The sequence below is a fragment of the Orbicella franksi genome, chromosome 8, assembly GCF_964199315.1.
Source record: "Orbicella franksi chromosome 8, jaOrbFran1.1, whole genome shotgun sequence".
Taxonomy (NCBI): domain Eukaryota; kingdom Metazoa; phylum Cnidaria; class Anthozoa; order Scleractinia; family Merulinidae; genus Orbicella; species Orbicella franksi.
This window is the reverse complement of record NC_138152.1, coordinates 8951204-8972785: the sequence shown is the minus strand read 5'-3', so window position 1 is coordinate 8972785 and position 21582 is coordinate 8951204. Positions and strand designations below refer to the sequence as shown.

The window sequence follows — 21582 nt, the reverse complement described above, 5'->3', positions numbered from 1 at the left end:
AAAAGGTAGGGGAGGCTAGTCGGAAGATTATTCTGGGCGTGGCTTAAGCTTAATTCAAACCCTAAAAGAAACCATTTTAAAACAGACAAACAAGTATAGACGACGATGACAATGTTTTTTAGTTATTTCTTCATCTGTAACCCTAAAAGATACCGAGACCGCTAAATTTAGTGGTATTAATTTGTCCCGCGGGAGACCCCATATATAATAAATCTCTTAATAGATGTTTTGGTGTGTAGTATCGCTGTTTATTTTCACTCGTTGTTTGTATTTTGACTCACCCTACGGGCTCGTCAAAATATACCCTGCGAGCGCAGACGTATTTCCTGCTGTCACTTGGTTCCGCCGAAAAATAACGTCTGCGAACCCGAGCCAGGAAACGATTTCTGTGACGTAATGACTTTTGTTCCTCCTTGGCCAATCAGATTCCATGATAGAATGAAACTCGAGTGCTCCTCACAGCGAATACCTCGCGCAGTAGTTCTGGGGTTATTTGAGCTAAACTGTGATTGGCTTAGAATTCCTACGTCACAGAAATAGTTTTCTGGCTCGGGTTCGCAGACGTTATTTTTCGGCGGAACCAAGTGACAGCCGGAAATACGTCTGCGTTTGCAGGCTAGTCAAATATGGCACAACTCGTAAAAATATACAGCGATACTACACACCAAAACATTTAATAAGATATATATATCCCAGATTCTTGTCTTATTTATCGAATGGTTACCATTGGTTTTGGCGGCATGCGCACGACAGTGAAAGGCGGGATTCAAATTTGCCGACGAGCATTCGTGATCTTTTCACATGGGATTCCTCCCCACCCCCCCCCCCCCGCTAAACCTGACTACTGAAGAAGTTCTCCCCGCCCCAGATCGAGGAAGGATAAAGAACTGGCGTAATGTCTGAACGCAGGCTTAGCGCGAATTCTCCACGCCAGTCCTAACTGGAAATCATCACGTGGCTCTTTGATTGACGTTAACAACAATAGCTCATTGCCTTACTGGAATTTAAGCGATCCTCTTTGGTTTCACGCAGCGGCGGGCGACTTCACATTACTACAGTTGCTCATCAGTTTACAAGAGCTAGCTTGTTCCAACCTAGAAAAGACTTCTGACTGACAAAACAAGAGTCCTTTTGCTATAGAGTCTTCATATGCGTCTAAATGCGATAGTAATTATTGCCGATTTCATTGTGATTCTGCTGACATCACCGCTCGACTTGGAATACCTTGGAACATTTCCAATAGTGTTTTGACGAGGTAGGTCCTACTTGCCTATAATGTGTGTAGTTCACAAACTTATTCCTCGTACCAGTTCAGTGACAGTCAGTAGCGGAATATTTTGTTACTCCAAGTGCACGTTGAATCAATCTATCTTGTCATCTTCAAACATTTCTCACTGTCACTCCGATCCGGACAGCACTTTCAGCTCTGAGTTGTCTGGGCTCGTGTATTCAAGTGATTTTTACGCAATCTGCTACTCTCTCGCTGTTACATGTTGTTTATATGACATAAATATTCATCTCTTAAGTCGCTTGTGTGCTGGAGTTCAGGTCAATCGATACAGTTCTACGTTTTCGCGACCAATCCAGGCAAACAGTACGCCAGTTAGAATAGCTCACCATTGCTCACCGCGGAGAACTGTGCACAGGATTCTATGCTCAGTAATGAAGGTCCCTTGATTTTAAATCAAATGGTAAACCGTAAAATGGAAGATCTTAAACGGCTATGTTTTCTTTTCTTTTGCGTAATGTACTAATCATAAAAAGCGGCGGGTAGATTTGAGTACTGCATTACCACGTTCCTCTTTACATATCCCCGAGTTACCTTTTAACTGGGTTGAATCACCACAAAGGAGAAAACTTTTGTAGTCAAATGCTTGTAAGCATTTACATGAAAAAAATTAGGATCAGTTAGTCAAGCCAGGTCAGCCCTTATTGCCGGGTACCCCCTGTTTAGACTCGGGTTGATCCGGCCAGAAGGGTTGAAATTTCTTCAATTCTGTCATGTAAACACTGGGCCAAAAGCTACCCCAGGTTACTTGGATCTTTCACTCAAAAAAACTATTCTTTCGTTTTTCCTTTTTTTATTTTCAATGTACGTCATGACCTCCCACCATTTGGTTATACTGGACTTGGTAGGTTCCTTGAATGTCATCTTTGTAGCCAATGTTTCCAGTCTATTTTAAGTCGGTAGGAAGCTAGTCTCCTCCGCAGCCGTTATTAGGGTCGTCACGCAACGCTTCTCCCCCGCTAACCGTGTTGGCGGGGGAGAAGCGTTGCGTGACGACCCTAATAACGGCTGCGGAGGAGACTAGTAGAAAGCTGACCCGGGTCAGGCTCGAAGCAGACCACATGCTATTATTACAAACTGATAACCCAGGTTTGTGTAAAGTGTTTATTTTTAGTACCCTCTATGGTGATTCAACCCGGGCTAAAGGTCAACCCGAGTTCTTGGTTAACTCAAGGCCATAAGTTTGGTTCTTGTTGAAGTCTTGGGTACTACAGGGAAACCGGTATTAAGCGGACAGCCTTGGGACCCTAACTAGCATCCGCTTAATACAGGGTGTCCGTTCAAAACAGGTTCTAATATGTTGTGCAATAATAGTTAATTATCAACCCTTTTGTAACACAGTGTAACACGGTGCAAGATCGAAGACTAGCATAGCACAATGTCCAGTCAGTCAATGCATCAAACTGGAATAATCTACTTAACTTTAAAATGACATCACTGAACAATTTTAAAGTAGTCTCAGCTGAACCTTTCGAAGTAAGAAGTCCTTGAAGTGTCCGCTTATTGCAGGTTTTGTGCAACAAAATGGCTCAATACTGTGAATGTGGGAAGAAAATTTTGGGACTCAAGCTGGTGTCCACTTAATATGCGGTCCGCTAAATACAGGTTTCACTTTATCTATTATCATCCATTATCCCTATTAAAGTGCGTGTTTCAGTTGTTTTTTTTCTCATGGGGCAATGAAATCACCTACCAGCGGCTGTTGTGTAGCCTAAGCGACTGCGTTCACAGGCTAGCTGTTGTGCTATATATAACTTGTCGCGTTTGTTGTTGTTCGTGTCTGATCTTGACGACTCATCAATGGGTGGTCGCTCAGCATTGAATTTTTAACATTCCTGTAAGCATCGTCAAAGTAGTAATGTACTTTCTCCACTAGAACATCAAATATTGGTCAGCGGACAGGTGTATGACAAATATAACTGCACTTAGAAAATTTATCATTGTTTTTATCAAACGTTAAATTCTCAAAACTGGCGTCAAAGTAAACATATGATGATTAGTAAAGAGAAGTGATAATCTTTTCAACCTCGTCCCCAGGGCTTCTCCTAAAGAAACACAGTTTAAGGCAGAAGCCCTAGAGGTTGGATAGAATAGACAAATCACAACCGAAGTTGACGTTCAGAGGACGTAATCTGAAGAGTTTTTGCAAACAAACCGTTGTGTAAACACAAGTCGTTCGGTTGTATAAATATTATTGGTAGCGCATCAAAGCATGTAGAAATGTTTTTTCCTTTTCGTTGCAAGCTCCATCTCATAATCTAAAATGTTCTAATACCCTCTAATCAGGCTTTGCGGCATACAGTGGTGTCCGGATTTTTCGAACCTCCAAGGGAAACGAAGTTCGAGGAATCGGAGGTAAAATTACAGTGTTGGACTGAGGAGATGGAAAAGACTTTTGGCTCTAGTTATCGGGAGGTTCGAAAATGGAGGGTTCGAGAAATTGAAATTTCACTATATGCGATAAAATTAAAGAATTATTGACGCATACCGCTTTCAAAAGGAACCTGCGAACGACATTATCAAATATGTTAATTATCACACCTGTTATTTTTGTACATGTACACATAAAGCAGTTGACAGCAAAAAAGGTTTGTCGTGATTAAATCAAGTTGACTAGAAATGTCTCTGATGGAAGAAGTAATTAAAACCACCTGAAGAGAATACGCTATGAATAGAACAAAAAATTCTACGAAAGGGTGACTCTCAGTTGGGTGTCCTGTACCACTGAGTGTTTACTTTAAAAGCAAGTGTTTGGTTCGTCTTTAAACAAAGGGCAAAATTGTGCCAAACAATTCGAAGGATTAATGAAGATTACGGTTCAAATTATTTGTTGTTGCCCGCAAGCCGAAGACAAGATATGCTTTTAAAAAAAGTTATGCCTGTCTGCCATGTTGTAACGTCACCAAAGTGCTGAAAGGTAGATCGAGTTGAAGTCGAAAGCACAATGGTATTACGTTTCGGTTTTAATACAGTGGGGAGTCTCAGAAACGCTTGAAAAGGTCAACAAAAGAAAACATGCTTTAGTCAGCGGTTAATTACGGATTGGCAATTCCTTGCGAGTTTTCCACAGCGAGGCCAGCAGCGATTTTATCATCGCGGATCGTAAATGACGCACGACTGGATTACTTCATCACTGTTGCATCTTTCCTTGTACAGCCATGAGCGGGTCGGAAATCAGCACTGCGCCGAGCGATTCAAATGGAAATCATTTAAAGCAGGGCAATCTGTTGTTGAGTATTTATGGATATGCTCCTTGTCCGGGTAAGTGTTGTGAGTTCATAATGGCAAGTTCTTTGCGGGATGCTGTTTAACTGTTTGCGTGCTTCGTGTAGACAATGGAACACGAGATTCAAGAGAGTACCGTCTTTTATTCTGACTTTATTCTCGCACCAAGACGAAAATCCTGTTATGTCTTTTTAGTTTCTGCTAAAGCTAGAGTGAAAATACTCTCTTCTCCTTCATTGACACATGATATATAATCTTACTTGGTTTTAAGCACGCTTTATACTACAAGACCTTGCAATCTCACTGCGGGGTCGCACTCGCGAGGCAATCACCGACGCTCCCTGCTCTATTACTTGTTAAAATAAGGGATCTTACGGTGGCAGGCTATCAGATCAGTTAAACGTTTAAAACTCGATTAATATTGGTCATATACACATGAGTGTTATTTTGCTTTCGTACCACAGTGTTTTCTTTAAATTTCATTTTTACGTGTCGTGACTGGCAAGACGAAACGGACACCTGAAGGTGTGAAATTGCCACCTTAATACGTCAACCGGTTAACACCGAAAACATCGTTAGCGTCTATTTCGGTTCAGCGCTAACAGCACGATTTTTCTATAGCCGTCTCGCTTTTTTTAACAATGCTATCGAATGCTCTTTTTGATGATTGATAAGCGTTTTCCAAACACAACAATAATTGCACCCACAGGAAGAGATACGCACACAAAGAATTTCAAGGGAACATGATTCGCTTTTGTGTTTTCCTTTTCAAATTTCCGTCAGCAGATAGCCGGCGGAGAGCGAGACAACGGGAACGGAAATTGGTTCTGACAGGCTGAATACCTGTAATTTGTTAAGCTCTTAATTTATCTCAAGGTAAAATTTGTAAACGAGAACTGCAAGCTTAGCATAGGAAGTGGTTTATTTCCGTTGATTACCGCGAGCATGAAAGTTTAATTGTCGGCTTTATCGTCATGATTTTTAATTTTACTTTAAGTCGCCACACACACAAGGCTTATGCCATTAGAGACAGACCAAACAGATTATTTCTCACGCACGGTAAAATAGCTACAGACATAACATGTAGATCAAATCAGATGGCTATCAAAGGTTATCTGGTTCTGATCTCAGCTCCCCTGTCTTACCTTACACGCACTTCTTGTAGGCCTCGCCTGCCTCAAAACACGTGATTCAGATTATTGTAACTTCGCCGTCAATGAGGACGGGTGTGTTGCACGTGCGCGGTAGGGGACAGTGTATTCAGGAGTGAAAGTCCACGTGTGTTTACTCATAAATATGATTACGTAACAACGTCTGGTGTCCTTCTATTTTGAAGTTTGTATTTCGTTCTATACGTCTTTGCATTGAGCACTTCTGCGACCAAGTGAAGCGACATATACATTGTTTCTTCGTTTTTAACAACGTTCTATGAATTTAAAACAACAAGAATTGTTACCATAGCAGTACTATAGTTCTTGTCCACCCACATGTGCCCAATCCATGGGAGAGGGTTCCAGGTGCCCGTTTCTCGAAGGTCCCGAAAAGTTTTCTCACCCGGGAAGCAACTGCAACATTTCAAACCTTATGATTACAGAGCTGTTTTATTCGCGTATTCTTAATATGACTAGAGGTTCCCTTCATACAAGAAGTGTCAGACGTATACAGCTCTCTATTTTTAGATACAGGTTAACTATAAATGGCTCTGCGGGCCCGAAAAGTTTCCAGGGCTTTTGAGAAACAGGCCCCAGGCGCGGATTGGGCAGCCACCTCCCCACACATCGCACCCGCTCATCCAACAACTGATGTTATGGTCATCTTCAACTCCGATCAAAGAACGAACAACAATAGTTCTTGTATTTATAAATCACTATTTGTTCGTTGTTAATCGTGTTTGTGTCTCAATACTTCATCATTCACCCATATCAAACTACTTTTCCGTGGCTGATGCTAAAAATGTCAGAGTAATGGCATGGAAAAGTTCTTAATACAGCCTGTAGTTTTTTGTTTTGAAATAAGATGTTAGAATAAGAAAGATGGACAACTGGGTGACGTTGTCTTGACGAGCCTTCATATTTACAGATATAGGTTTAAACAAAATCTGACCACAAGGAGAATCAGGGACAGTTTGAGTTTGATTAGGCAAAGGTTAAGCCTGCATACGAACCAAGCGGCCCATCAGGCCGAAGCTTACTCCGATTTCTGTAGCATGAAGCGACTAGGATTTTTTCTACTTGCCCCTGGATGGGATGCTAGTCCATCGCAGGTTTACCCCCAGCATCAAGTTCGCCGGTGCCTATTTATACACCCGAGTGGAGAGAGACACTGTGAGAGTAAAGTGGCGAGCCCAAGAACACGACGCAATGTCCCCGGCCAGGGTTCGAACCCGAACTGCTCGATCCGGAGACGAGCGCACTAACCATGAGGCCAGTGCCCCTCCATCTTAAGTTTGATTAAAACGATTAAAATTAGTGAAGTGATTAACGGTAGGTGATGGAGGAAATCCTAGCTGAACGAATTCCTCAGCTTATACAAGCATTCAGTGGTTATAATAATACGTGAAAGTAAATCTGGATTTCCTGAGATTCTTTCTAATCGATCCTCTAATAATAGTCTTTATTAAAATAGAATTCAAAACATCCGTTTGAATTTACAAAAAAAAAAAAAAGCGTGAGAAGGTAGAAATGCATAGTTTAAAATGAAAAGGATTGTTACATAAAGTTAAAAAAGGCATCTATTTACGAATCATTTTAAACTCATATCTTCTTAGTTACTTGTTGAAGGTATTTTCTCAATTTTAGTTCTTTTATTTTTACCTTCTGTGTTATACCTGCAAACTAGCTGGTGAGCTTTCTCACAAAATCTAAGTGTTTATACACAATAAACTTGACTTACTTACTTACTTATTTACATAAATTTTTCTTAAACGCCCTGTCCTAACAAGTTGCAGAGTGAAGTTATGGCCTGTCTCACGAGTTGATGTGTGTGGGAGGCGACGACCGTTATGCAGTGGCCCTGTAGGGTACTTCGGGAGGCGCCTTGGCCTCATGGTTAGTGCGCTCGTCTCCAGATCGAGCGGTCCGGGTTCGAGCCCTAGCCGGGGACATTGCGTTGCGCTCTTGGGCAAGACACTTTACTCTCACAGTGCCTCTCTCCACCTAGATGTATAAATGGGTACCGGCTGAGGGTAACCCTGCGCTGGACTAGCATCCCATCCAGGGGGGAGTAGAAATACTCCTATACGCTTCATGCTACAGAAACCGGGATAAGCTCCGCCCTGGTGGGCCACTTGGCTCGTATGCAGACTTTAACTTTACCCTGCAGGGTACTTCACTGTTTTATTCTATAGGTGCATGTCTATCACTAATATCAGTTATTTCATTTATGGAAGGGGTCTGCATCAAATAACTGACCTGAAGTCTTTCTAGTTGACTAACGAACTTGGAACAATAGACGCTTGAAATTTATATTTCATTGTCATACTGGTACAGAGTCAGCACGAGGTTTCTCCAGGTCCTGCCCGGGACCCTCTCTGGGGGTCTAGGTCGGGTTACTGCGCTCAAAGAGAAACTTTAATGGAAAGCTCTTCGAACGTACAACAGTTAAACAAATGTCTTTTCTTTTCTTGCTTTCGTTTGCAAACTGCATTGAATTTAGTTTGTATCCTTTTACTACTCGTAAAACTGGTGAGATTCTCTTATCAATGATTGCCCTTGCGTGAAAAATTCCGTTTCTTTTAATTAAAACTTGAGAAGATTTTCAATCGAACAGCTGTCCTTTAAGGAGCTACATCACGGATTGCGCATCTTGAAAAGTTAAGCCTAGATTTTCTCTATTTGGTCGTTTGTAATCCGTATTAATTTTCTCCATCCTTAACCATCCTAATTTGTTTATGGTTTATTATTACCTCATTAGTGTTTTGCTAATAAAGTAAAATGTTAATTTCAGGTTTCCTTTTTTAAGGCAATTTTGTTCCTTTAAGCTAGCTTCTCAAGTAAAAGAAAATACTGAATTGTTTGATTCATGTGTGTGTACCAATCAAAGTTGTTTTCCATTTGTTTTCCAGTCCCCGAGTCTTCGCCACTGATTGTGTCGAAAAAAGTACTCGGGAGATCAAGCAGCCTTGGTATCATCGAGAACATCAAAGGAAGTTCGCTTCAACCTTCATTTCTAACCAGAGAAACGCAATACGGTAAGTGAACAAAAGAGTTTAGCAAATAGACTGCATGCTTTTTTTTTCCCGAAAAAAAGAAAAATGTATTCCATGTTGGCGTGCTTCTGTTCAGTAATTATCAGAAACTGATGACAGATGACGTCAAAATGCGGTAAGAACAATAAACTGGTAAACGAGCCGTTATGTAGCCTGCGAACGCAAAAGTATTTCCGGCTGTCTGCGTTCGCCAGGCTAGCCGTTAGGCGAGTGCATGTACGCGTGTTTTTGATGTTCTTACCACATTGAATCATTTGCGATATATTTTATCACGTGTTTTAAGACGGCAGATTTGCCTCCTTGCCGTCGGAATTTTGTTCTTAGAAGTTTCGATATATGTGACGAGGTATAAATTACAGTGGAATCTCTTTCACGGGGACATCCATTCTAGGGAACCTAGAAAGCCCACATTAAAAAAAGGTTTCCGTGATAATTAGGCCAGGAAACTTAAAAACAAACGGACTTGTAGCGGCATACAAAGACCAGTGTACTGCACGCGCATTTCGACTACTTTGATTCACACTGCGTCTTTTTCGCTGAGAAGAGTTGCTTTCGTTTTTCGTTTACCGGAAGCCACGTAACCTCCTATGTAGACGCTCTTTGGGCTGGTCATGCAATCTTCCTCCTCACGTTGACGAGCTGGCAAAGAGTGTCTGCCACGGAGCAATCATTGAAACCTTACCGGGGTAATGGATGTACAATGTAGACATCTGATAGTTCTTTTTTATTGCGTTCATGATGAGTCACCGTCAAGAATAGCAGAAACGTCACCATTCATAAAACATGATCAGATTCCATCTTGATTTCAATCAGTAAATATGAAAAGGATCCAGTTTAGTTTACACTTTCCCAAGGTTTTAACCTTAAAAATAATTTGGATTGCCGTTTGTTGAATTGCTTGTCAATATGAAAACAATCGTTCAAATTAAAATGCGTTTAAAGTTCTTTTTTTTATTATCATCTGCCCTCGTGAACCTGGAACCTTTCTTGTTTGGCCTGATGGGATGTGCCGTTTTTTTTTTTTCCCGCACGGTAAAAATTTTCACCTAAAATGTGATGTTCTTTTGGCTAATTTGGTTACATTTTCTGCGCTCATTAGCATACGACTGCAAAAGAAGGCACCATATTAGATATGAATCGACTCCAAACAGTTAAAGAGCTTGTGAAACTTAATAACTGAAACTTCAGTTCTTTTAGTGTCATACTGAAGGGTATATTAGCTTTCAAAACCAGCAAAATTTCTGGATGGCTAGTCAGGGGCACCCAACAGATCGTTTCGGTAAATTCTGTTCGGAAGGCCCTTAATCCCCTCTGATTTTCTTAAGAGAATTGTCACCTGAAACTTTCATGATATGAGAAAATTTAATGTCTGTTGTTTTCGGATTGTTAAAAATGTCGTTTTGGGTAGCGAAAAATGGTCAGCTATCATTTTTGGTAAACTGATTTCGAACAAGAAATATTAATTACATTGAACTCAACCTCTTTTGGACAGTTACTAATGCCATACCCTCTCAATATTCAGAACTAATATTTTTGTAGCTCCAGCAGAAACCGAGTCACTTATGCTGATGAGACGAACATTGTAAACAAAGATTCTCCTAGTCTCCGTTCGATTAGTCGAACTCCATCGAGCCCCAATCACGCGATTTGGGTCGATTGAGTTCGGTACTCAAACGCAATCGAACTCTCACAATCGAGCTCAATCGAACGTTCGATTACGTTCGATTGGTTTCTACTCAGTTCGACCCGGATTCGATAAGGTTTAATCACGTTCGATTTGAGGTCATGTGGCATGGAGAATGCAAAACAAAAGTCCACAACTGGGCTACTTGGGCTATTAAAGACTCCGTAGGTTGATGAAAACAAATCATAAAATGGAATGGAACTACACTGAAGTAAGATTTTTTGATTGCGTTCGGTTGAGTTCGTTGGGTTCGATAAGTTCGGACATCGAACACAATCGAACTTCCTTTGGTTCTAATGAGTTCGATTATCAAACTATTCGAACCCAATCGTTTGATTAAGTTCGATCAAATTCGATTACCGAACAGTTCGATTATTAATGTTAGGTATAGTGTACACTAACACCGATGTTGTTTATTCACAGAGGCTGTGAAATTTTAAAAGAGTTTTACAACTACAGAAACTGATTCCAGCTAATTCTACGATTTTGCGAATGTGTCGTGATCGACTCCTACGAAAGGGCGACATAGCATTTAATAGAATTGCCATTGTGGTCAGGCGTAATAGCTCAATGCACGCAACGGGATTGTAAATTAAAATGACATCTTGTAATCGGAAGTGAGGAACAATGAAATGGCAAAGGGGTACCCCACCCACTCCTCCCACGCTTCACGCCCGTTTCCTTTCGGACTTAGCTGACGCGACGAAATCATGTCAATAACGACTCCACCTTGCTACTGAAGCTGCCTTTTTCCTTCACTACGATCAGGCGTTGGTTCGATTACTAGCCGCTGTTCGCCGAGAAAGGAACCGGCGCTCCTCCCCCGAACTCTCTTCTCGAGGAGGAACGTAGAGCGTACTGGAGTGAGCGGGGGAAAATCGAGCCCAGATCAAGCGTTGTTTTCTCAGCGCAAGAAACAGGAAAAACATCTTGATCTCAGGTCACTCTTTTCGGGACAGAAGTTCAAAAGTAGCTCGATTCTGCACAGCTACCCGTTGTGAATTTCACTTTAAACGCTGCAATTTGAAGCTCAGAAAAGAAATCCCTCACCGATGAACTGGACTTTGAGCTGTCTAAGTACAGAATGAAATTCTGTGACTTTTTTATGAAACGTATCTGTTGTTGACCTACAGTGCGTTGTTTAATGACTGTTATCAGTACAGTAGTGTTGATTCTTCAAGTGTGCGTGACAAATGCTGTTTGTTATATTGACATAGTCACAGGGCCCAGACTGGATATGCAGTTCTGGGGTGAACCCCATCTGCACGTTTCATAGCCTTACTCACGCTATGCGTGAAGGCAACACCTTGTCGTCTAAAGCTTTTCAGAGATTTCTTTGCTAGAATTGTTAGTGAAACATCGACATGACCTAACTCTTTTCCACTGTTTACTCTTTTCACTACAACTGTATTTCTTGTTCAATAATCTATTGTAATGAATCACCCATTTGCGTTCCATGGCCGTCAAGTCCCGGTTGTTAAGGGTTGGAAAACGATATATAACCGCAAAAGCACTTTTCTAGTGGAAAAGTCAAATAGCTTTTGCTTTAGCACTTTATCTACTGAATGGTGATTTATTTGGACGTTAGCCTTTTTTACACTTTGAACAACCGGAGGTCAGGATTTCTGAAACCAAACAAAGTCCAATCCGTAATCTTAATAATTCTCGTATTCAGTTATGCCCCCGAGACACATTAATCTTTCAATCGTTTGCCGCACTTCTTATAGGCACTTCTGTTTAAAGACATTTACGTAGCTTGGTGCCTGGAATTGAGCGGGTTGGCTCGTGTTCGTTGCTAGGTGTTGGCACAAATGTAGAGTTTGGTGTGGTGGAGGGTTATAACATGTAGTGTCACAGATTTGGTGCAGGTTTAGCTCAGGTGTTATAGAGGGTTAGCATTGGACAACTGGGTTGGTACCGGATTGTTGACGTGTTTGTACAGATATAAGACAGCTCTGAATTCACGGAAGCGGTGGAGGAATGGAACAGGATTGGTGGAGAGTTAGCGTAGGACTAGCTGGGTAAGGTTTACGCGAGTATGCAGCAAGGGTCGGTTTTGAGGTGAATTGGCGCGGATTAAGCCCTGGGTAAGTGCCGGTGTCGCCCAGATAGCTCAGGTGTTGAGAAAGGCCGCCAGAGGGTTGGCGTATGCACAGATGTAGGGGGTAGCCAAAGGTTTTAGTGCGTGGTTGGCTCAATGTTAGCACAAAGGTTGTGCAGTCTTTTTAAGCGTGCATCTTGCGTCAATGTGATCAGTAGATTCAAACCCGGCGCGGCTAGCTCTGGCGCGTGATGACATTAATTTGCAGTCGCTTCCGGATCAGACAATTATTTTCTTTCTTTACAAAAGACACAACATTTCTAACGTCCAATTCATTCATTAGTACATAGGTTTTATTTCATTGTTATATTTTATTTCAGCGCGCATTAGCCGTTAAACCTTTTTATAACAGAATGCACAATGAGATTATTCTTCATATGTTTTGAGGACGCAAAAATGAATCTGAAAGGCTCTCCGCAGGCTAAACCTCTAGCTAGCTATAACTTCAAGCTCTTTGCAATTGCTTTGTGGGCATTCTGTCATTGTTGTCTTTATCCTCTGATCTGTATTTGCAAGAGAAGGTTACACTAGGTTTTCACAGAACCCTTTGCACTTCTAAGTCTTCTTCTGCAACCGCAAACTGAGCTTATCGAAGATACCCCGACACCGGCGTCATTCGCCGGTTCATAAAGCGACAAGCGAAGCCACAATAGCCTTCCCTGTTGAAGTTAGTTTATAATATGTAGACTTATGTCCTGTGGTAGATAACAGCGTTGTCCATATAGACTATACAAGTGGTTCTAGCTACCACTACCTTTTGAAAGAGCACTCGGAAGTGATTCGAGACACCGCTGTCAGTTCATGAGGTAGATATGGCTGGTAGAACTGTGCACTAGGGCGATGAAAAATAACAGCATAACAGCCTAAGCGATAAAGTTTATTTCAAAAGCTTTAATTCCGACTAAGTGCCTGATAGAACAATTGCCAATTCCAGTTATTGGATTTGCTCACAGTTCCGAGCTTACTTACCGAAGATATTATCCGTTCACGGCAACACAAGCCGATTAACATCCCGTGCGATATCTCTTTGTCACCTCTATACCGCCACGTTATTGCCCGCTCATAAACTCAACACTAGACAGTATCTACTGGTTTAAGTTCTTTCAAGCTTGTCTACGTCCCAGAGACTAAAATCCCTGATTATTTATCATAAATCCTTTTAAAGTGATAACCGCTTTGATCTACACCAATTTTGGTTTGGGTGTGGCAAAACAACGTATGCCGCTTTGTCTAGAAAGTCGATCTTTCAAGAAGAACTAAGATTTGTTTGTTTAGTCCTTTTTTTGTTCCCATGAACAGTGATTATATCAAAAAATTCTCATCGTCAAAAACAGAAAACGTATTTTTCTACATGTTCTCGTATAGTATTCGTGCTTTTTTTATATATAAAAATCTGTAAATATTTGGCAGAAAACTACAAAGTACTTAACCTAATGTATGGCTTTGTAGATTGGACGAACAACTTTTTTTAATCATAACTATGAAAAGGTTTTACAGGTGAGTTTCAAAATGTATTATAGTAAGGATTAGAAATTAACGCAAAGATTGTACCCTTTGCTGTCTCAGCGAAATTTTATCTACTGTAGCTAGCGCCGCACAATATATAGAATTTTGATTTACCGGTGAACATAGACGTACAAAATACCAAGAGAATAAAATATCACATCCGCCCGCAGCTGTTGAGCAGCTGCGTTTTGGGAACTTATATCAGATGTCAAAATTTTAGCTTCGTGACTGTGCAAGTGGACTATATATCTGCCATTCGAAATTACGCCATTTCCCCAAATTTTCGTTCAGATTTATATTCGATAAAAACAGTTTTCCCTTACAAATTTTCCTTTTTTTGCCGGAATGCTTTCACTGCGAGTTTCAGGTACTTTTCCGTTTCGGGCAATGGATGACTTCAGTCAACGTTTTGGTTGATATGACTCTGATTTGCTTTGGCAAAGCTGATCGTTACTATAAAAACAGGTAGCTGAAAAAAACGGCCCAAAAAAGTCGTTCAGATTTCCATGCGTTTTCTACATTTCTCTCCAAGGTAAAACGAACTTTTCATTAATAACAATTTACCGTCCATCATAAATTAAGTCGATCTGTTGACAGAACGTTCAGCGGCAAAAACTCGCGATAAATAATGGGAACCACTTAAAACGACAGGCAAGTCAGTCAATACCCGCCCGTATTGACTTTCTTGGCCTTCGTAATTAGCATATGACATTTCTCACCAGGTCGAGAAATAATGAATATTCAACGCAATATTTTCGGCGGACTGACTGTGTATTGTTTCACCAAAAAAAATATTGTACGCTTCGCTGACAATTGGTCAGTGTTAGCGTTTCAAGCGCGTTTTAATTGCTCAATCTTGCTTGAATAGGGGTCCTGAACCGTTGGATCTCTGCGCAGCCGTCGTGGGAAACCATCGAGCAATTTCTAGCTGTGATTTTCGATGGAAATGATCTAACTCTCATTGATGTGACAACGGGCAGTTTGGTGAGTTGTAATTATTATCTTGACTGCGTGGAACAACAATGCACGGGTGTAGTGTTGGCTGCTATGCCAAAAATGTCTGCCATATACGAATCCTTGAATTTTGTTGAAAACAGTAATCGGATATTTCCTTTTTCAATTGCATCCGTTCTGCTGTTCACAAAGCTCCGGCCTTACTTTCTGGGATTAATTCAAATCGATCTGTTGCGAAAAAGCTTCCGAGTCCGAACCCCGATGAAAACGTGGTTAAATTTCTCGTTGTTTTTGCCGACTGTGGGTCGACAGCCGACATGACAGATGATAAATCTTAAGCTTTGGAGCCTCTCGATTTTCTTTGAACTTTTGAAGAGGCAGATCTTTAATAGCGCACTGCCAGCTAGGCTATAATATTACATGTAGTCACGGACTGTGCTAACCGAGTGCTGAAATACCAGGCGTTAAATGTTTTCGAATGCGGTTTTGTGAATCAAAGATCAAATGTTTAACTTAGTGAGGTTGGAATCTGCGATTTCAGGTTTGTACGTGGCTGTTTTTGTTTTGTTTGTCATCTGCAATTTACGCACAGCGCCCTGTGTAATAACAGACAAGATTTAGAAATGAATATTCGGAAGGTTTCTTGTTCTTTAAAATGCGACGTGTCGAGGGCCGCGTGCTCGTATCTTTTCCTGTCTTTTGGCGAAAACCACAACAAATATTGCAATTACAATACTTTTCATTTTCTGCCGAGCGACGAAATCGAAACTTTCGATCGATAGAAAGGGAAACTCCAAATCAGTTTGCCTTGAGGGCCGTCTGAACATTTTGCTCACAATATGCAAATATGTTTAACACGGGTTGAATTAGGGTACTAATGTTTTGGTTTTTAATAAAGGGATAAGATCATTGCTGAACATTGTCCGAGGCCGAAAGGCGGCGAGGTACAGCGGAGACGAAAATGGCCGAAATATTTTTTGTTTCCTCTCTTTCTTTATTAAGGAATTTAGCCTCACGTCACTATGATATCGCTCAATTGTATTTACATTCGCGCTGCTGTTTTCTGATTCTGTCGCAGTGGGTGTTTATTCATAAAGCGGGCGACTTTATAAAACAGAAACGGAAACGATAAAATGTTAAGCAGCTGTTATATAGCTGACTTGTTCGTGGGAGAATGCAGAGCGCGTGTTGAGGAACAGATTCGCAAAGTTAACGTAAATTGGATCGAGAACGAAAACTGATAACTGTCAGTTATTTTGCTCCTTGACATATTAGGTCGATCATTTTACCTACTGTTTTAACATCTTTTGTCCACGATCAATTCCTCAGTATCTTAATGTTTTTTCGAGTGGGTTTAATTTCTAGCGCATTTTCCAGCCAGGATATTGTTATAATCGAGCCCTTATCACCTGGTGTTGAATTAAGAGTAGCGTTTACTCCCCAGATATGACATTTGTCGCCCGATTTGTCGCCCTCGAAGTACACTTGTGTATGCTTCATGAAACGTATTTATAAGACAACGAAATAAGTCCCCTGTTTAATCTTGCTTCTCTTTGTCATTAGCTCGTTTGTTTTGGCTTGTTTTCGAGACTGAATTTGTTTTGCAAAACAGCTCCATTTATTCACACCCTACCATCACTCTCGCAGTAACGGGTCAATTAGTGAAGGGTTACTTAGCCTCTGAAAGAGATTTGCGAGCGTGTTTTGATAGCTGACTTATTTACGGAACAAAATATTGGTACAGAGCCGTTAATTTACTTTAGCTGTATTTTTATTCGCCCGCAGTTTATTGCATGCTGTCCTTACATCAATATCGTGGCAACAAACACGCTCACGTAAGACCCCGGAAAGACGATGGTTTTTTTTCCGGCGAAATTTTTAACGTGATGTCATCGAAGTATTTTCCTTTAGGACCAAAAGGTCAACAATAGAATTCACGGCTCCTAACAGACAGGTTTGCATTCTGTTTCTTCATTCTAGATGCATCAAAACGCAGCAGCTGCATCGAGATAAGGAATTACGAGATGCCTAAAAGAACAACATCAAGCGATCGAGAGAGGAAAACTTCCTCGCGATTATTTCGTTCCATGTCGCTGAGTGGACGAAAACAGTCCAGTAAAGAACAGTCAGCGAACGACGAGAAAAGGAATTCGACAATCTCTATTTCTGAAACTGAAAAGGTGACCATATTGATGGACCATAACGCTCAGCTCATGGACGAGAAAAACAGAGCTGTGGATGAGTGTGATAAAATGAACAAGGACCTCCAAGATGCGAACGATAAGTTGAAAGACGCCGAGCGAGAGATTGAAAACTTGAAAGAACTGTTGAGCACGCGGATTAAACAGGAATTCGATAATTGCGAGACAGATGGCAACGAGAAAAGAACGCGAATCTCTTTCAGTGATCTTGAGTTAGAACCCGTGCAATCGAAAGGCAATAAAGTAATTTTTCCCTCCAAAGTTGAACATCTTGAGACGACCATTGAAGCGAACGCCGTTCCGCTTCAAAAGACTACTTCATGTAAGGAGTGTGAACGTTTAAAGGAGTCGCGAATCAAAGCTTTTGTGGAGGCCATTGCGCTGAGGAAATACGTTAAGAACTTGAACGACGCACTGTCGGGCGGAGAGGCGAGCAAGCAAAACTTTTTGAACGATGTGCAGAAGAAACTCATTTCGGCACAAACGGAGAAGGAGGTAGCGTTAGAAGAACTTGCAACTGTTATTGATCAGCGGAATCAGGCAGTACAAGAAAAGGACAAAGCGCTCGAGGAATGGGGCAAAGCTACGAGTAAATGGGAAACCACTCTGGATCAATTAGATTCCCTTGTAAAAGAACTAAACAAGGTAAGATTTGTACCACGTGTGCACGCGCGTGGTACGCGCGTGTCAATACGCGCTTGCATAATGCATAATTGTCGCGCGACGTCGCTTACAGTGAAGTCCTTGTGAGCAAAGGAAGCTGTTTCCTCTGTAGAAGGGTGTTCGCTGCGAACAAGGTCACTGTGCGGTAGCCTGCTATATAAAGTTAAAAAAAACAATTCCAAAATGTTGGGTTCATGTAAGAGTTAATTATTTGCTTGTTTTATTATTTTGTTTAGTTTTCATACCTTGTTAGTAAATCACGTTGTTCAACATGAAATTAATTATCAAATTAACCGGAATCAATCTGTTTTACCAAAACAATTTTTTTAGTCCCATGAATTCTTCTATCATCATTGTGTGTTATCTAAACCAATCGTTACAAAACCAGTTGAAAACGGAATATTGAAAAATGTCTTCTTTTTGATAGACGAAAATTCTTAGCATGTACTTTACATAGATACCTTGTGCAAAATTAAGGGTGCAATATCTTCTCTATTGTGCTAGCCCTTAGGAAGTAAAATAGAATCAGGTCAAGCCCTTTAATACGTGATTCTATTTTAATTCTTGACCTGGTCACAACGATTGCGCAATGATTGAATTCAAGACACTTCAAGTGTCTTGGATTCAGTCATGGTATTTTAACCTAAGCACAAAACCACTTTTTCAATTGAAGGACACTGACCTGAAAATAGTTGTTCACCTAGATAAAAAACACCAAACAGATAATGATACACCATAAAGGACTAAGGATGGTTAAGGATAAAGAAGATTAAAACGGATTACAAACGACGAACTGGAAAAATTTAGGCAGGCTAGACTTTTCAAGATGCGCCAACCGGACGTGGTTCCTTTAATTTACTGTGACCAGACAATGAAGTTCAAACATCGCTATAATTTCCTTTGATCACTCTGTCGGTCAGGGAGTAATAATGTGTGTGCTATCAGATATAGACAGTTCCATGTACCAGGCTGGTGGACATTGATTTAATCTATTAATTAAAATGTCTTTTTCCTTAGAACTTCTACAAATACGTCTTTACGAGACCGGTACTGCAATTCAGTTTTGACACAATGAGTGAATGAGTGAATGTGTGAATGTGAGAATGAGTGACTGAGAGACTTAGTGACTTAGTAACTGCGTGACTGTATGACTGACAGGCTGGCTGACTGACTGGCTTCCATGGAGGAAGGCTGGCAGAAGGGAGGGAGGGTGGAAGGAAGGAAAAGGGAAAAGGAGAGGGGAATGGAGGGAAGATAGATAAATGACTACTAATTTGCAGAAGGAGCAGTGTTAACAGACTGGAACGTGATAACCGGAAGCAATCATGATTGATTTATGATATAAAAGGCAAGCTTCTATTCTAGTCACGTAAATCGTATTGATAAAACCACATAATGTAATCCTCCCTTGCAGAGCAGTGTCAAGTGAAATAATAAAAGCGCAAGTGATTAGCTATGGTTCTTCGCAGAAATAATATCAAATAAAAATAGTTAAAGGCAAGCTTTCAGCACACGTAGGACCGACATTAAAAATGGTTTGCAAAGCCAACCCTGGCCGAATTTTGCTACCTGGCCAGCCTTAGTCGCTTTGATATTGTATGTAACAGCAACTACATTTATCTAGCCATTAAAACTACTCCCGTTATCGCAATATTCAACCAAGTAGCAAGCCGACACTTAAAAGTGATACTATCAATTTCGACCTTATCTTCACATCTCTGGAAATACATTTCTAGTTGCCCGTCCTTTTAAATTATAATAAACGCATAAAAGTAGTCATGAATTGACTGATAAGAAGCTTTGCCTTTCTCCGTGAATTGAAACGTCCTTAAAAACCCAAAACGTTGCTGAGCAATATACAACGTATAACCCGCAGGATTACTGGGATTTTTAGATAAGTGCTGCACGGTTAAGGCAATGCTGGCGGTTTCTTGTCGAAGCCAAATATCAGAACCTCTATAAAGCTCCAAATGCGTTTAACAATCATGGGGCATAGCTCTTAGACAGTACACTTAACAAAGGCGCCAAACACAAAGGAATATGGAACAATAGTGTTGGATAATAACGCTGATAATTGAGTACGTGGACTAATTGGTCTTTTAGTGGGACTCTTTAAGTCAGCTATTATGGAGTTCATTTCTCATTAGCAATGCTTTGCATTCTTGCGGTGTTAGTCATGACATCCATTTGAGATCATATAAAGTAAATTAAGATAAATGCTGAATTAATGTTTCGAGTCACCGAGATTGAAGTTTAAATATTAAATATTATGAAACAAACATTCCTATTGGAATGATTAAGCAGAAAAATTAACGTTCGCGACTGCCAAGTATTGTCATTGTTATTTCGCTGAAACATTTTTTTTTTCGATAAATGAACTATAAACATTCACTCATTTACTCATTCACTCATTCACTCATTCACTCATTCACTCATTCACTCATTCACTCATTCACTCATTCACTCATTCACTCATTCACTCATTCACTCATTCACTCATTCACTCATTCACTCATTCACTCATTCACTCATTCACTCATTCACTCATTCACTCATTCACTCATTCACTCATTCACTCATTCACTCATTCACTCATTCACTCATTCACTCAGTCACTCAGTCACTCAGTCACTCAGTCACTCAGTCACTCAGTCACTCATTCACTCAGTCTTTCAGTCACTCAGTCACTCAGTCACTCAATCAGTCAGTCAGTCATTCAGTCAGTCACTCAGTCACTCAGTCACTCAGTCACTCAGTCTCTCACTCAGTCTGTCAGTCTGTCAGTCTGTCACTCTATCACTCTGTCACTCAGTCACAAAGACTGTTTGTCAGCCCTTCATTCCGCCTTCATTTTGATCTGCAGGTAAAATCAGAGCGCGATGATTTAAACAAGAAACTAAAGCGTAAAGAAGATGCCTTAGAGAGAATACAACAAGAGACATCATTGTTAAGTGAACAGGTTGAAGTAACGAAACAGGACCAAGATGATTCTATGGTAGAACAAGATGCTATTTTAAGAGACAGATTTGGAAATGCAGATTCTGTTCGAAGATTAAGCACAGAACTTACTAAGTCACAACAAAGAAACATTGAAATGGACGCCCGAGTGACATCACTGGAAGAGAAATCAGAGACTTATAAGAGAGAAAGAGACCATGCTAAAGAACAGTGGAGACAATCAGTGAAAGAAAGGAAAAGACTACATCGCGAGATTGCCAGTATTGTTCAAGCTAGGGACGAAGCAATACAGAAATGTTTTTCTACGGCAGAACAATTAGAGAAGTTGAAAGAGGAGTATAATCACTTGTTGAACCGGTTGGCAAAAACTGGTTTGAGTACAAATAACTCCAGTGAACTGTCTATTCCGTGCTCGCTCAAGGAATGCAAGTTTTGTGCGGGTGATTCAGCTGAAGGCCTAGAGGTAAGTTTCTAACGGACATACCTACAAGGACGCTAAAGTTAAAACGTTTCGATAACAATGACAGAGCTCTCCCACGAGAGTCGAAGTTCAAATTTAAGATCTCAAATTTGATTTTAAAGTTAGAACCACTTTATGCAGCATAATAAACAGTAACACACGGAAGTGCTTCTCAATTGCTTTCATTTGAAAGGTCACACACTAGGATTCCATCCATAGACTTAAAAGTTAGCACCACCTTGCACAGCATATAGTAAGCAGTATCACATGAGCGTACAGCTTAGTGGCTTACTCCTGAATGTTCACACATTAGGATTTTGTCCTCAGAACGTTAG

General features: G+C 40.7%; 1 protein-coding gene across 4 annotated transcripts in view; it reads left to right on the top strand.

The window, feature by feature from the left end:
* Window positions 1-4166: 4166 nt before the first annotated feature.
* The window catches only part of LOC145494501 (uncharacterized), a 28366-nt gene continuing 10950 nt past the window's right edge, over window positions 4167-21582 (top strand). For 2 of the 4 annotated variants that reach the window (XM_081473979.1, XM_081473978.1), the window contains exons 1-4: window positions 4167-4549; window positions 8577-8702; window positions 16946-17811; window positions 20693-21250. In XM_081473979.1, the coding sequence (XP_081330105.1) occupies window positions 4447-4549; window positions 8577-8702; window positions 16946-17811; window positions 20693-21250 (1653 nt within the window). In that variant the 5' untranslated portion in view covers window positions 4167-4446. The other 2 variants (XM_081473981.1, XM_081473980.1) reach the window with 2 other exon arrangements.